We start from the raw sequence: 17,594 nt of genomic DNA, 5'->3' as shown, positions 1-17,594 counted from the left end.
GTGCTGTGAAACCGTAAACAAAATGAAATGACAACCTACAGAATGGGAGAAAATATCTGCAAATGATGTGACCAACAAGGGGTTAATATCCAAAATATACAGACAGCTCTTGCAGCTCAGTATCAAAAACATGAACAACCCAATCAAAAAATGGGCGTAAGATCTAAATAGACATTTCTCCAAAGAAAACATGTCAATGGCCAAATAGCACATGGAAATATGCTCAACCTCACTAATTATTAGAGGAATGCAAATCAAAACTACAAGGAGATATCACCTCACACTGGTCTGAGTGCCCATCATCAAAAAATCTGCAAACAATAAATGCTGGAGAGGAGGTGGAGAAAAGGGAACCCTCTTGCACTGTTGATGGGAATGTAAACTGGTACAGCCACTATGGAGAACAGTATGGATGTTCCTTAAAAAACTAAAAATAGATTTACCATATGATCCAGCAATCCCACTCCTGGGCATATATTTGGAGAAAACCATAGTTCAAAAAGATACATGTACCCCAGTGTGCACTGCAGCACTATTTACAATAGTCAGGACATGGAAACAACATAAATGTCCATCAACAGAGGAATGGATAAAGAAGATGTGGTACGTATATACAATGGAATATTCTCAGCCATAAAAAAGAACTAATGTCATTTGCAGCAACAGGTATGGACCTAGAGATTGTCATACTGAGTGAAGTCAGACAGAGGAAGACAAATATCATATGATATCACTTACATGTGAGATCTAAAAAAAAAGGTACAAATGAACCTATTTACAAAACAGAAATAGTCACAGGTGTAGAAAACAAACTTGTGATTACTATGGGGTAAAGGGGGGGAAGGGATAAACTGAGAGACTTGGATTGATATATACACACACTATATATACACAGTGTGTGTGTATACATATATGGATAACTATATATATATAATAACTAATAAGGACATACTGTATATGACAGGGAACTCTACTCAGTACTCTGTAATGTATAATGGCCTATATAGGAAAAGAATCTAAAAAAGAGTGGATATATGTATATGTACAACTGACTCACTCTGCTGTACACCTGAAACTAACACCGTATTTTAAATCAACTATACTCTAGTAAAAATTTAAAATGGAAAAAAAAGTTCTCAGGCAAACAGTTATTCACGTGGGGAGGAAGGCAAGGGAGATAACAGTTTTACACTGAGAGGACCTGAAGGGGAGCTCTACTGGTAGACTGGTTTTGCTGTAGGTCCTTAAGGTAAGAAAGGGCTACAAATTATACCTGAGGGGAGGTACAGGAACTTTCTCTTTACAGAGGGTTATTTATGATTCTATTCATCCTGTTCCCCTTATGCAGAAATAATTGTGGTTTCCTCTACTTGCTGATTTCCTGCTAATACCTAGGCCTAACAGCTAAGGTCATTAAAAAAAAGTATGACCAAGTAGAGAAAATTAAAAACTCACTTAAGAGGAACCCAGAAATCATAGGGCTAAGAACTACATGTGACATTGTCAAAAGCAAAACTGATGAAAGACTCAAGCTATGCCTATTCACTGCATATTGCCTATGGCTGATTTACAGCTACAGCGGCAGAGGTGAATAGTTGCAATAGAGACTTCATGGCTGGCTAACACATGAATTAAAACCTTAGGTCTCTCAAATAAAGAATAGACATTTTTTTGGTATATCTGTGGAACATTAAAAAATATCAATACATATTTGGCCACGAAGAAAACTTAACTTCAATGAAGAGAGATTTAAAGGCTATATTTTCTGATACTAATTCAAAGAAATTAAAACTAAGAATGTTACCAAAATTATTTATTAGAAATTTAAATATATACACAGATATCTGTTTTGAAAGAGAATTTAAGAGGGGAAGTAAAATCTATGTGTAAACCAATAAAAAACAGAGCAATTTATATCAAAATCTACAGTTGTGAGCTACACTCACATGAAAATGTTTAGCATAGAGGGTATTATTATTAGAATAAAAAACAAAACAAAATTCCACAGTTTTGGAAGACAGAGTTAATAGCTTGGCTGGGAATGCTCTGTCCTTATCACTATGGAAAAATGGATGTTTGACTTTGACTTTATTAAATTTACTTTTTGCTTATTTATTTTTTAAATTACAATTGATTTACAATATTTCCTTAGTCTTAGGTGTATAGTAATTCAGTTATATATATATTTCCAGATTATATTCCATTATAGATTACAAAATACTGAATTTAATTCTTCATGCTATACAGTAAATCCTTGTTGCTTATGTATAGTAGTTTGTATCTGTTAATCCCATACTCCTCTCATTTGTCTCTCCTTCCCTCCCTTCTCCCCTTTGGAAACCATATATTTGTTATCTATCTCTGTGTGACTGTTGTAGTTTTGTATATAGAAGTGATTCTGCTGTATCCCATAGATTTTGTATGGTTGTGAGTTCATTTTTGTTTATCTTGAGGTATTTTCTGATGTCTTCTTTGATTTCATCATTGACCTAGTGGTTTTTTAGTATCATGTTGTTTAGTCTCCATTAGTGTTCATTCTTTTCCCATTTTTCTTTCTGTGGTTGATTTCTGGTTTCATACTATTGTGGTCAGAAAAGATGCTTGAAATAATATCCACCCTCTCAAATTTGTTGGAGCTTGTTTGGTTACCTTAGTATGTGGTCTATTCTAGAGCTTTCCATGCATGCTTGAGAAGAATGTGTAGTCTTTTTTTTTTTTTTTTGGATGTAGTATCCTGTAGATGTCAATTAAGTCAAACTTGTCTACTGTGTCAACGTAGGACCTCCATTGCATTACTGATTTTTTGAGAAGATAAATATCTGAAATAAACACCTTAGCTTTAACAGCTCAAGGAACTAATTAAAGAAGGACAAACTAAGCACAAAGATAATAGATGGAAGGTAATAACGAAGATCAGAGTGGAAATAAATGAAATAGAGCCTAAAAAGAAAATAGGAAAGATTAATAAAAATAAGTACTTTTTAAAAAAAGATTAACAAAATAGACAAACCTTTAGCTTGACTTAACAGGAAAAAAAAGGCGGAAAGACTCAAAATTAGAAATGAAAAAGACATTACAGTTGATACCACATAAAGTCAAAGGATAATAAAAAACTACCATAAATAATTATATCCCAACAAATTAGATAACCTAGAAGAACTGGATAAATTCTTATAAACGTCCAACCTACCAAGACGGAATTATAAAGAAGTTGAATATCTGACAGACCAATTACTAATAAGGAGATTGAATCAGTAATCAAAAACCTTCCACACAGGGAACTATATTCAATATCCTATGATAAACCGTAATGGAAAATAATATAAAAAAAGAATGTATATATGTGTATAACTGAGTCACTCTGCTGTACGGAAGAGAGTGGCACAACACTGTAAATCAAGTATAGTTCAATGAAAAAAATTAAAACCTTCCAGCAAAGAAAAGTCCAGGACCAGATGGTTTCACTGGTGAATTGACCAAACATTCAAAGATGATGAATTAATACAAATCCTTATCAAACTCTTCCAAAAAAAAAAAAAAACAAAAAACAAAAGAACCCCAAACCCAGAAGATGAGGGATCAGTTCAAAATTCATTATACAAGGCCAGCATTACTGAGATATCAAAGCCAGACAAGAACACTACAAGGAAAAAAAAACAAAAAAAAGCTATAGGCCAATATCCCTGATGAACATAGATGCAAAAATTCAAAACAAAATATTAGCAAACCAGAGGGGGGACCTTGAGGATGGCGGAAGAGTAAGACACGGAGATCACCTTCCTCCCCACAGATACACCAGAAATACATCTACACGTGGAACAACTCCTACAGAACACCTACTGAAGGCTGGCAGAAGACCTCAGACCTCCCAAAAGGCAAGAAACTCCCCACGTACCTGGGTAGGGCAAAAGAAAAAAAGAAAAAACAGAGACAAAAGAATAGGAATAGGACCTGAACCAGTGGGAGGGAGCTGTGAAGGAGGAAAGGTTTCTACACACTAGGAAGCCCCTTCGCGAGTGGAGACTGCGGGAGGCAGAGGGGGGAGCTTCGGGGCCGCGGAGGAGTTCACAGCAACAGCGGTGCGGAGGGCAAAGCGAGGAGATTCCCGCACAGAGGATCGGTGCGGACCGGCACTCACAAGCCCGAGAGGCTTGTCTGCTCACCGCCGGGGCGGGCGGGGCTGCGAGCTGAGGCTCTGAGGCTCGGGTTTCGGTTTCGGACGAAGCGCAGGGAGAGGACTGGGGTTGGTGGCTTGAACGTAGCCTGAAGGGGTTAGTGCACCACGGCTAGCCGGGAGGGAGTCCGGGGAAAAGTCTGCACCTGCCGAAGAGGCAAGAGACTTTTTCTTCCCTCTTTGTTTCCTGGTGCGCGAGGAGATGGGTTTAAGAGTGCTGCTTAAAGGAACTCCAGAGACGGGCGCGAGCCGTGGCTAAAAGCGCGAACCCCAGAGACGGGCGCGAGCCGCGGCTATAAGCACAGACCCCAGGGACGGGCGGGAGACGCTAAGGCTGCTGCTGCCGCCACCAAGGGGCCTGTGTGCGAGCACAGGTCACTCTCCACACCCCTTTTTCCGCGGAGCCTGTGTAGCCCGCCAACGCCAGGTTCCCGGGATCCAGGGACAACTTCCCTGGGAAGAACGCACAGTGGGCCTCAGGCTGGTGCAACGTCATGCTGGCCTCTGCTGCCGCAGGCCTGCCCCACACGCAGTGCCCCTCCCTCCCCCCAAGCCTGAGTGCGCCAGAGCCACCGAATCAGCGGCTCCTTTAACCCCGTCCTGTCTGAGCAAAAAACAGACGCCCTCCGGCGACCTACACGCAGAGGCAGGGCCAAATCCAAAGCTGAGCCCCTGTGAGCTGTGAGAACAAAGAAGAGAAAGGGAAATCTCTCCCAGCAGCCTCAGAAACAGCGGATTAAAGCTCCACAATCAACTTCATGTACCTGCCTCTGTGGAATACATGAATAGACAACGAGTCATCCCAAATTGAGGAGGTGGGCTTCGAGAGCAAGATCTATGATTTTTTCCCCTTTTCCTCTGTTTGTGAATGTGTAGGTGTATGCTTCTGTGTGAGATCTTGTCTGTACAGTTTTGCTTCCATCATTTGTCTTAGGGTTCTATCCGTCCATGGTTTTTTTTAAAAATTTTTTTCTTAATAATTAATTATAATTTTAATAACTTTATTACACTCTACTTTCTTTCTTTCTTTCCTTCCTTCCTTCCTTCCTTCCCTCCTTTAGACAACGAATCATCCCAAATTGAGGAGGTGGTCTCTGAGAGCAAGATTTATGATTTTTTTCCCCTTTACCTCTTTTGGTGAGGGTGTATGTGTATGCTGCTGTGTAAGATTTTGTCTGTATAGCTTTGCTCCCAACATTTGTCCTAAGAGTCTATCCGTCCCTTTTTTTTCTAAATAATTATTTTTTAATTCAATAACTTTATTATACTTTATTTTATTGTATCTTCTTTCTTTCTGTCTTTTTTCCTTCCTTCCCTCCTACCTTCCTTCCTCCCTCCCTCCCTCTCCTTTCTTTCCTTCTTTCTTTCTTCCTTCCTTCCTTCCTTCCTTCCCTCCTTTCTTTCTTCATACTTCTACTAATTCTCTCTACTTTTTCTCCCTTTTATTCTGAGCCGTGTGGACGAAAGGATCTTTGTGCTCCAGCCAGGAGTCAGGGCTCTGCCTCTGAGGTAGGAGAGCCAACTTCAGGACACTGGTCAACAAGAGACCTCCCAGCTCCACATAATATCAAATGGCGAAAATCTCCCAGACACCTCCATCTTAACACCAGCACCCAGCTTCACTCAACAACCAGCAAGCTACAAAGCTGGACAACCTATGCCAAACAACTAGCAAAACAGGAACACAACCCCACCCATTAGCAGAGAAGCTGCGTAAAATCATAATAAGGCCACAGACACCCCAAAACACACCACCAGACTTGTCTCTCTGCCCACTAGAGAGACAAGATCCAGCCTCATCCACCACAACACAGGCACTAGTCCCCTCCACCAGGAAGCCTACACAACCCACTGAACCAACCTTAGCCACTGGAGACAGACATCAAAAACAGTGGGAACTACGAACCTGCAGCCTGCAAAAAGGAGACCCCAAACACAGTAAGATAAGCAAAATGAGAAGACAGAAAAACACACAGCAGATAAAGGAGCAAGATAAAAACCCACCAGACCTAACAAATGAAGAGGAAATAGGCAGTCTACCTGAAAGAGAATTCAGAATAATGATAGTAAGGATGATCCAAAATCTTGGAAATAGAATGGACAAAATGCAAGAAACAGTTAACAAGGACCTAGAAGAAATAAAGATGAAAGAAGCAACGATGAACAACACAGTAAATGAAATTAAAAGTACTTTAGATGGGATCAATAGCAGAATAACTGAGGCAGAAGAATGGATAAGTGACCTGGAAGATAAAATAGTGGAAATAACTACTGCAGAGCAGAATAAAGAAAAAAGAATGAAAAGAACTGAGGACAGTCTCAGAGACCTCTGGGACAACATTAAACGCACCAACATTCGAATTATAGGGGTTCCAGAAGAAGAAGAGAAAAAGAAAGGGACTGAGAAAATATTTGAAGAGATTATAGTTGAAAACTTCCCTAATATGGGAAAGGAAATAGTTAATCGAGTCCAGGAAGCACAGAAAGTCCCATACAGGAAAAATCCAAGGAGAAATACGCCAGGACACATATTAATCAAACTGTCAAAAATTAAATACAAAGAAAGCATATTAAAAGCAGCAAGGGAAAAACAAGAAATAACACACAAGGGAATCCCCATAAGGTTAACAGCTGATCTCTCAGCAGAAACCCTACAAGCCAGAAGGGAGTGGCAGGACATACTGAAAGTGATGAAGGAGAAAAACCTGCAACCAAGACTACTCTACCCAGCAAGGATCTCATTCAGATTTGATGGAGAAATTAAAACCTTTACAGACAAGCAAAAGCTGAGAGAGTTCAGCACCACCAAACCAGCTTTACAACAAATGCTAAAGGAACTTCTCTAGACAAGAAACACAAGAGAAGGAAAAGACCTATAATAACGAACCCAAAACAATTTAGAAAATGGGAATAGGAACATACATATCGATAATTACCTTAAATGTAAATGGACTAAATGCTCCCACCAAAAGACACAGATTGGCTGAATGGATACAAAAACAAGACCCTTATATATGCTGTCTACAAGAGACCCACTTCAGACCTAGAGACACATACAGACTGAAAGTAAGGGGATGGAAAAAGATATTCCATGCAAATGGAAACCAAAAGAAAGCTGGAGTAGCAATTCTCATATCAGACAAAATAGACTTTAAAATAAGGACGATTAGAAGAGACAAAGAAGGACACTACATAATGATCAAGGGATCGATCCAAGAAGAAGATATAACAATTGTAAATATTTATGCACCCAACATAGGAGCACCTCAATACATAAGGCAAATACTAACAGTCATAAAAGGGGAAATCGACAGTAACACATTCATAGTAGGGGATTTTAACACCCCACTTTCACCCATGGACAGATCATCCAAAATGAAAATAAATAAGGAAACACAAGCTTTAAATGATACATTAAACAAGATGGACTTAACTGATATTTATAGGACACTCCATCCAAAAACAACAGAATACACATTTTTCTCAAGTGCTCATGGAACATTCTCCAGGATAGATCATATCTTGGGTCACAAATCAAGCCTTGGTAAATTTAAGAAAACTGAAATTGTATCAAGTATCTTTTCTGACCACAACGCCATGAGACTAGATATCAATTACAGGAAAAGATCTGTAAAAAATACAAACACATGGAGGCTAAACAATACACTACTTAATAATGAAGTGATCACTGAAGAAATCAAAGAGGAAATAAAAAAAATACCTAGAAACAAATGACAATGGAGACACAACGACCCAAAACCTATGGGATGCAGCAAAAGCAGTTCTAAGGGGGAAGTTTATAGCAATACAAGCCCACCTTAAGAAGCAGGAAACATCTCGAATAAACAACCTAACCTTGCACCTCAAGCAATTAGAGAAAGAAGAAAAAAAAACTCAAAGCTAGCAGAAGGAAAGAAATCATAAAAATCAGATCAGAAATAAATGAAAAAGAAATGAAGGAAACAATAGCAAAGATCAATAAAACTAAAAGCTGGTTCTTTGAGAAGATAAAATAGATAAACCACTAGCCAGACTCATCAAGAAAAAAGGGAGAAGACGCAACTCAATAGAATTAGAAATGAAAAAGGAGAAGTAACAACTGACACTGCAGAAATAAAAAAGATCATGAGAGATTACTACAAGCAACTCTATGCCAATAAAATGGACAATCTGGAAGAAATGGACAAATTCTTAGAAAGGCACAACCTGCCAAGACTGAATCAGGAAGAAATAGAAAATATGAACAGACCAATCACAAGCACTGAAATTGAAACTGTGATTAAAAATCTTCCAACAAGCAAAAGCCCAGGACCAGATGGCTTCACAGGCAAATTCTATCAAACATTTAGAGAAGAGCTAACACCTATCCTTCTCAAACTCTTCCAAAATATAGCAGAGGGAGGAACACTCCCAAACTCATTCTACGAGGCCACCATCACCCTGATACCAAAACCAGACAAGGATGTCACAAAGAAAGAAAACTACAGGCCAATATCACTGATGAACATAGATGCAAAAATCCTCAACAAAATACTAGCAAACAGAATCCAACAGCACGTTAAAAGGATCATACACCATGATCAAGTGGGGTTTATTCCAGGAAAGCAAGGATTCTTCAATATACGCAAATCTATCAATGTGATAAACCATATTAACAAATTGAAGGAGAAAAACCATATGATCATCTCAATAGATGCAGAGAAAGCTTTTGACAAAATTCAACACCCATTTATAATAAAAACCCTGCAGAAAGTAGGCATAGAGGGAACTTTCCTCAACATAATAAAGGCCATATATGACAAGCCCACAGCAAACATCAACCTCAATGGTGAAAAACTGAAGGCATTTCCACTAAGATCAGGAACAAGACAAGGTTGCCCACTCTCACCACTCTTATTCAACATAGTTTTGGAGGTTTCAGCCACAGCAATCAGAGAAGAAAAGGAAATAAAAGGAATCCAAATCGGAAAAGAAGAAGTTAAGCTGTCACTGTTTGCAGATGACATGACACTATACATGGAGAATCCTAAAGATGCTACCAGAAAACTACTAGAGCTAATCAATGAATTTGGTAAAGTAGCAGGATACAAAATTAATGCACAGAAATCTCTGGCATTCCTATATACTAATGATGAGAAATCTGAAAGTGAAATCAAGAAAACACTCCCATTTACCATTGCAACAAACAGAATAAAATATCTAGGAATAAACCTACCTAAGGAGACAAAAGACCTGTATGCAGAAAATTATAAGACACTGATGAAAGAAATTAAAGATGATACAAATAGATGGAGAGATATACCATGTTCTTGGATTGGAAGAATCAACATTGTGAAAATGCCTCTACTACCCAAAGCAATCTATAGGTTCAATGCAATCCCTATCAAACTACCACTGGCATTTTTCACAGAACTAGAACAAAAAATTGCACAATTTGTATGGAAACACAAAAGACCCCGAATAGCCAAAGCAATCTTGAGAACAAAAAAAGGAGCTGTAGGAATCAGGCTCCCTGACTTCAGACTATACTACAAAGCTAAAGTAACCAAGATAGTACGGTACTGGCACAAAAACAGAAAGATAGATCAATGGAACAGGATAGAAAGCCCAGAGATAAACCCACGCACATACGGACACCTTATCTTTGATAAAGGTGGCAGGAATGTACAGTGGAGAAAGGACAGCCTCTTCAATAAGTGGTGCTGGGAAAACTGGACAGATACATGTAAAAGTATGAGATTAGATCACTCCCTAACACCATACACAAAAATAAGCTCTAAATGGATTAAAGACCTAAATGTAAGGCCAGAAACTATCAAACTCTTAGAGGAAAACATAGGCAGAACACTCTATGACATAAATCACAGCAAGGTCCTTTCTGACCCACCTCCTAGAGTAACGAAAATAAAAACAAAAATAAACAAATGGGACCTAATGAAACTTCAAAGCTTTTGCACAGCAAAGGAAACCATAAACAAGACCAAAAGACAACCCTCAGAAGGGGAGAAAATATTTGCAAATGAAGCAACTGACAAAGGATTAATTTCCAAAATTTACAGGCAGCTCATGCAGCTCAATAACAAAAAAACAAACAACCCAATCCAAAAGTGGGCAGAAGACCTAAATAGATATTTCTCCAAAGAAGATATACAGACTGCCAACAGACACATCAAAGAATGCTCAACATCATTAATCATTAGAGAAATGCAAATCAAAACTACAATGAGGTATCATCTCACACCAGTCAGAATGGCCATCATCAAAAAATCTAGAAACAATAAATGCTGGAGAGGGTGTGGAGAAAAGGGAACACTCTTGCACTGCTGGTGGGAATGTGAATTGGTTCAGCCACTATGGAGAACGGTATGGAGGTTCCTTGAAAAACTACAAATAGAACTACCATATGACCCAGCGCAATCCCTCTACTGGGCATATACCCGGAGAAAAGCAAAATTCAAAAAGAGTCATGGACCAAAATCTTCATTGTAGCTCTATTTACAATAGCCAGGACATGGAAGCAACCTAAGTGTCCGTCAACGGATGAATGGATAAAGAAGATGTGGCACATATATACAATGGAATATTACTCAGCCATAAAAAGAAATGAAATTGAGCTATTTGTAATGAGGTGGGTAGACCTAGAGTCTGTCATACAGAGTGAAGTAAGTCAGAAAAAAAAAGACAAATACCGTATGCTAACACATATATATGGAATTTAAGAAAAAAAGAATGTCATGAAGAACCTAGGGGTAAGACAGGAATAAAGACACAGACCTACTGGAGAACGGACTTGAGGATATGGGGAGGGGGAAGGGTGAGCTGTGACAGGGCGAGAGAGAGTCATGGACATATACACACTAACAAACGTAAGGTAGATAGCTAGTGGGAAGCAGCCGCATGGCACAGGGATATCGGCTCGGTGCTTTGTGACCGCCTGGAGGGGTGGGATAGGGAAGGTGGGAGGGAGGGAGACGCAAGACGGAAGAGATATGGGAACATTTGTGTATGTATAACTGATTCACTTTGTTATAAAGCAGAAACTATCACACCATTGTAAAGTAATTATACCCCAATAAAGCTGTTAAAAAAAATAAAAAAAATAAACAGGAAATGTAAGAGCTAAAAAAAAAAATTAGCAAACCAATTCATTATTACATTAAAAGAATCATATGCCAGGATCGAGTGGGATTTATCCCTGTGATGCAAGAATGGTTCAACATATGCAAGTGGTTAACTGTAATACACCACATTAACAAACAGATCTGTGTTTTAGAAAGATTGCTTTACACCAAAATGTAGGGTGGATTAAAAAGACGAAGAGAGGTTGGAGGAAGGTTACTGAAATAGTCAAGGATGGAGGAAAGAAAGGCAGCAGTTGTGGGAATACAAAAGAGAGGGAAGGAGGAATGAAGGAAGTAGATTAGACAGAGAGTGGCAACTTGGGGATACAAAATTCAAGAAAGAGGAAGAGTCAAAGATAAGTCAAGTTTTGTGCCTGGGTAAAAACAGAAGGATCAAGAAGTTGAAAATTTTGATTTTTGTATTGAATTTGAGGTGGTCATTGGCCACTGGATGGAGGTGTCTAGTATTTTCTATGTGTGTATATAGGTTTTGCATGAGAGTGTTTTTAGTGACTTCCAAAAATCTAACAAGGTGCAGAAAAACTTAGTTATTGTATATTCCACTCAAGGGGAGATGGGAAATAGGATGTATTGTCTGTGGGGAATAGATGGCAGTGCAGTATGAGGACCTTCCTGGGCATATTTCTCTGTATTATAACCTACTGAACCATAGTATGTCAGTACCTTACTCTACCTATCACTATAAACAGCTACAGCAGAGACTCTAACTTTTCCACACTTTGCAAATTTCAAAAGTCATACTTATCAAGCAATCATTCAAACATATAAGCTAATTATAACATCAAAATTTGTAAACAGTTTTATATCATGCTTTATTTTCCAAAATAACCATGGTTTTTAAAATCCATGGTATAACAAGTAACTTGAGAAACCATATGGTGAAACCATAATTAGGTACTTAACAAACAACGAACAATTATGAATGTTTTTTATTTTCTTACCTCTATTATCAGAAACACTTGATTTTTTATTTGTCTCTCCATCTTTCTATATGGTACAACATTAAAGATAAAAACATTCGTTAGTAACTTCACTTCTGAAAGATTTTGCCTTCTACCAATCAACCAAATTAATACAGATTTTCTTCCCTTTTATCTTCTAACTCTCTCATGAAAATTGTCTCAGGGACAATACTTATTACCAACCTCCTAGGACACCTTCCACAGGGATCTCAAATTTCACTAGTTCAAAATTGAGTTTAATATGCAGCCACGTACAAACTTTACCCTCTTCTAGTACTCCACATTTTTTTTAAAGACATGGTAATCTATTTAGTGCTTGGTTCTAAAACGTTTAGTCATTCAGTTTGTTTCAGGGAAATACAATCCAACCTATTCTAATCCAATCTAATGCTTTAAAAACACATTGCTAAGAATCAAAATAAAATTTATCATCCCAGACTCTCAACTTACTGTAATAACATTTTTGCATCTGTCTGCCCCATTAGACAATGAGTCCTCAAGGGGAAAGATTATATCTGATTCTTCTTTGTATCCTATGTGACCAATTTATTCATTTTCCCTTCCTTCAGGAAAAAGTCACAGGGCTTTGGCCAACAGTAGATGCTCAATAAATATTAGATATTGCAATTGCTAAATGTTTGTTTGGATTAGTTTCTACTAATGAGAGTGAGTGAGTTTAGCACAAAGGTAACTCAACACTTCTAGGGAAAGGGATCAGTTCTCATAAATAGATCCTAATATCCCTAACCAATCCATAACACGGTAGAGAGGGAGATGGTTCACAGAAGTAAAAGTTAACTAGATAAATTAATAATCACCATACAGAAGCTTGAGACATAATTTCATACCTTTTGTTCAGTATCATTATCTTGTACATCTGGTTGAGAAACAAGAGAAGGTACTGATGTTTTGGCAATATTCTTTGAACTACTTAGAGACCGATGAATGGTGTTTACAAAGGGTTCTAAAAGTAAATGAAAGAAACAGTATAGCTTTTAAAAGAACTCACTGAAGTATAATTTAATGGTTTAATTATAATTGTTTGGTTTAATTATAACTTAATTATTTAAATTGAACGGTTTCCTCAATTTAAAAATACATCTATAACTGTGAAGTCATCACTGCAACCAAAATAAAATTTCTAATACCCCTGAAAGTTTTCTCATCCACCTTTGTAATCCATTTATCTCTTTCTTCCCATCCTCAGACAACAGTGCTCTCTACCTCTTACACAAGATTAATCTGAAGTTTCTAGAATTTTATATGAATGGGATCATATAGTATGTGATAGATAGTATTTTTTGCCTGGCTTCTTTCACTCAGTATTGTATGTTTTAATAATTCATTCCTTTTTTTTAAAAAATTTCTGAGAAGTATTCCATTGTATGGATATGCTACCATTCTTTATCTATTCACCTGTTGTTTGGGTTGTTTCCAGTTTTGGCAACTTACAAATATTTATGAACTTACCTGCACAAGTTTTTGTGTGGGCATACTTTTTCATTTCTATTGGGTAAATACACCTAGTAGTAGAATGGCTGGGTCATATGGTAAGTATATGTCTAACTTTTAAGAAATGCCAAACTGTTTTCCCAAGTGGCTGTACCATTTCATACCATTCAGCAGTGTGTCAGAGTTTTAATTCTCCCACATCCTTGTCAACACTTAGTAGGCAGAAGAAAGGAAATAAGATCAAAGTGAAAAAGAAATAGAAAAACAAGAGAGAAAAACCAACAGTTGACTCCTTGAGAAGTTCAATAAAACTGATAAAGCCAGATTGACCAGGAAAAAGAGAAGACACAAATTTCCATCATCAGGGAAATTAGAGATAACAGCATAACAGTCTATAGATAATACTAAAAATAACAGATTATGAAAATTTATAGCAATAAACTTATATGAAAGGGACAGATTTTCCTCAAAAACAATCAAATCTCATTCATGAATAAACAGAAAATATGAAGAACCTCATATCTATTAAAGAAATGGAATATATAGTTAAAAACATTTCTACAAAGAAAACTCCAGGCTCAAAAGACTTTACTTCTGAATTACACAAAATACCAAAGGAAGAATTTACACTAATTCTACACAAATTCATCCAGAAAATTGAAGAGGAGTAAACTCCTCTCCCAACTCATACTTTGATACCAGAATCACTCAGATATAAAAATCATTACAAGACATTACAAGAAAAGAAAAACTCAGTCAATATTCTCCTATGAATAAAGATGCAAAATCTATAAATAAATTGAATCTAATAATATACAATAAAAGATAATACATAATGAATAAGTGAGGCTTATTCCAAGAATGCAGGGTTAGTTTATCATTCAAAAATAAGCCAAAGTAACTTACTACAGTAAGAGAAAAGAGGAGGAAATGTAGACAATTATCTCAAAGATGAAAGGAAAAACTTGATAAAATTCAACACCCATTCATGATGAAACTTCTTAGTGAATGAGGAGTATGAGGGTATGTCCTTCCTTTGATAAAAGCTATCTTCAAATCTCCAGAACTATATTCTAATTTATATTGATCACTTGGCCTTATATTTTAGAACAAGATCAGGATGTACACAATCACCATTTTGTTCAGCACTGTTCTGGAGGTCCTGGCCAGCAAGAAAAAGAAATGAAGGGTGAACCCAAATAAAATCCCAGCTGACTATGTTGTAGAAACTGGAGAGCTGAAAAGATACATACATGCCAATGTTCACAGCACTGCTATTTACAGTAGTCAAGACATGGAAATAACCCAAGTGCCCATCAAAAAATGATTGGCTTAAGAAGATGTGGTGTATCATGTATGTGTATACACACACACGGAATATTAGGCGACCATAAAAAATAATGAAATATTGCTGTTTGCAGTAACATGGATGGACCTAGAGAATATTACGCTTAGTGCATTAAGTCAGACACAGAAAGACAAATACTATGTATCACTTATATGTGGAATCTAAAAAATAATACAAATGAATCTATACAAAAGAGAAATGGACTCACAGACTTAGAAAACAAACTTAATGATTACCAAAGGGGAGAGGGAATAAGGAAGGGACAAATTAGTATTGGATTAATGGATACACACTATATTCATAAAAGAGATAAGCAACAAGGATTTACTGTGTAGCACAGGGAATTATACTCAATATCTTGTAATAACCTATAATGGAATATAATCTGCCAAAAAAACCCCTGAATCATTATGCTGTACACCTGAAACTATTGCAATATTGTAAATCTACTATACTTAAATAAAAAAAATAAAATTTCTATGGAAATGCAAAGGCCCTAGAACAACCAAGTCAACTTAGAAGAACAACAAATGTTGGAGAACTCAAACTGCCAAATTTCAAGACTTATTATAAAGCTACAGTAATTATGAGAATGCTATTGAATATACTCACATAAGGACAAATAGACCAATAAAAGAAAAGAGCATGTCCAGAAATAGGTCCAACAATATATGATTACTTCATCTTCTCAAAGATACCAATGAAACTCACTGGTGTTGAAACAACTGAATGTGTTCAAGGTAAGACTGGATAGTCCAGTCTTCTCAGATAGCAAGGAAGCTAACAAAAATCACTAGGGTTGTGTCGAAAAGGACTCGAAAGTTATCTTGAAGGGGCCCTCACTGGCCAGAGCTGTCACAATTTCAACATTAGTAAGCACAGTAATAGAAAATTTTAAGCACATAAAATTTATATAAATCTGTGAATTCATAATGAAACAAAACTAATTGCTCACTGTTAGAAGATGCTACTGAAACAATACATTATTTTGAAAACTAATAAATGATGGTAAAATATTAAGCATCAGTCTGCTTTTCTCAAGTATCCTGTATCACAAAGTAACCAAATAGTAGTTGGGGGAAAGTTTCTTTTTATTAGAAATTTTCTAGCTAGTTTACGAAGAAGGAAAAATATCCCAATTTTGTAATGCATAATTAATGTGTGGATCAAGGCCTTGAACATAAATGGCTGCTAATATCACAAAGAGAAAGACAATGCAATATTATGTGTCTCTTGATGGAAAGATACACCATCATGTATGCATCAGTCTTGCTAAAGAAACTGAACCTGAAAGTGCATAGATTTAACTAATACTTTACAGGAAATACAGAAGAAATAACATATACCATATAGATGCAATCAGCAAAAATTCAGTAACTGAGGAGTTCAACAAGACAAGCAACTCAATTTCTTCAACAAATAAACTAATTTTAAAGAAGAGGAGGAAGGGAGGGAGGGAAAGAGAGGAATATATGGAAGGAGAACCTATAGATTAAAAGACTCAAAAGACATACAAACTATCGCAGTATGTGTCAATGTAGATTCAAAGTAACGTCAAAATACTTTTGTGACATTTATGAGATTACTGGAAAGCTGAATTGTAATTAGATATTTGATTACATTAAGGAATTATTATTTGTGCAATGTGATCATGGTATTGTGCTTACGCATTAAAAAAATAATCCTTATCTTTTAGGTACATACTGATATGTTGATGGATGAAATAATATGTGTGGGATGTGCTTTAAAACAATATGGCAGCAGGGAGAAGTTGAGGGCATAGACAAAACAAAACTGTCCAGGAGTTGCTGAAGCTGAAAGATAGGCACATAAAGATTCTGTTGGTTTTTGTTTATGTTTGAAATGCTTAATAAGGCTAAAAAAAGTCATTAACAAAATTATGGAAATATGTGCCACAAATAAGACAAAAGATTAATGTCTTTGCCATATCAAAGAGAACTCATAGAAATGAACCTCAAATAAAAAGTAACAAAATATACAAACTATAAGGAAAAATGTAACATTTTATTATACTGAACTAAGAACTTCTGTACATCAAAAGATAAAAAAAGAATAGAAACAAATTACAAATTGGAAGAAGATATTGCTATACCGTATATATGTATATAATAGAATGTGTGACCAAAAAACTCTTTCAAATCTGTAAAAGAAAGAAAAATAACCCAATAGGAAAATGGACAAGAGATTTGAAAAAATAATTTCTCAGAAGAGGGAACATGACCCAGAAATCCCATATCGAGGCATATAACCCCTAGAGAATCACCTGTCCATGAATACCAGGAGATATATATGTATAGAATGGTGAAATATTGTTCAAATAACCGATACTTCCACCAAAAGAAAAACATATTAAATTGTGGTATATTTACACAATGGGATATTCACACAATGGGATAGGATTAGTACTGAAAGGAAGTAAAATGTCGGACAATACATAGGTAAAACTTTTGAAATATAATGCTGAGTATAAAAAGCAAGTCACAAAACACTGTATA

The 17,594-nt window shown here is 36.6% G+C and overlaps 1 protein-coding gene across 1 annotated transcript in view; it reads right to left on the bottom strand.

Moving 5' to 3' along the window:
• FSIP2 (fibrous sheath interacting protein 2) overlaps positions 1-17,594 on the bottom strand; it is a 137,133-nt gene that overhangs the window by 85,602 nt on the left and 33,937 nt on the right. Inside the window, exons 10-11 of the mRNA XM_049712187.1 lie at positions 13,127-13,242; positions 12,258-12,303 (exon numbers count right to left, since the gene is read on the bottom strand). Of these exons, the coding sequence (XP_049568144.1) occupies positions 12,258-12,303; positions 13,127-13,242 (162 nt within the window). The remainder of the gene's footprint in view (positions 1-12,257; positions 12,304-13,126; positions 13,243-17,594) is intronic.

Source organism: Orcinus orca, chromosome 7, assembly GCF_937001465.1.
Source record: "Orcinus orca chromosome 7, mOrcOrc1.1, whole genome shotgun sequence".
Taxonomy (NCBI): Eukaryota; Metazoa; Chordata; class Mammalia; order Artiodactyla; family Delphinidae; genus Orcinus; species Orcinus orca.
The sequence above is the reverse complement of the archived record's forward strand: the minus strand, read 5'-3'. Positions and strand labels throughout refer to the sequence as shown.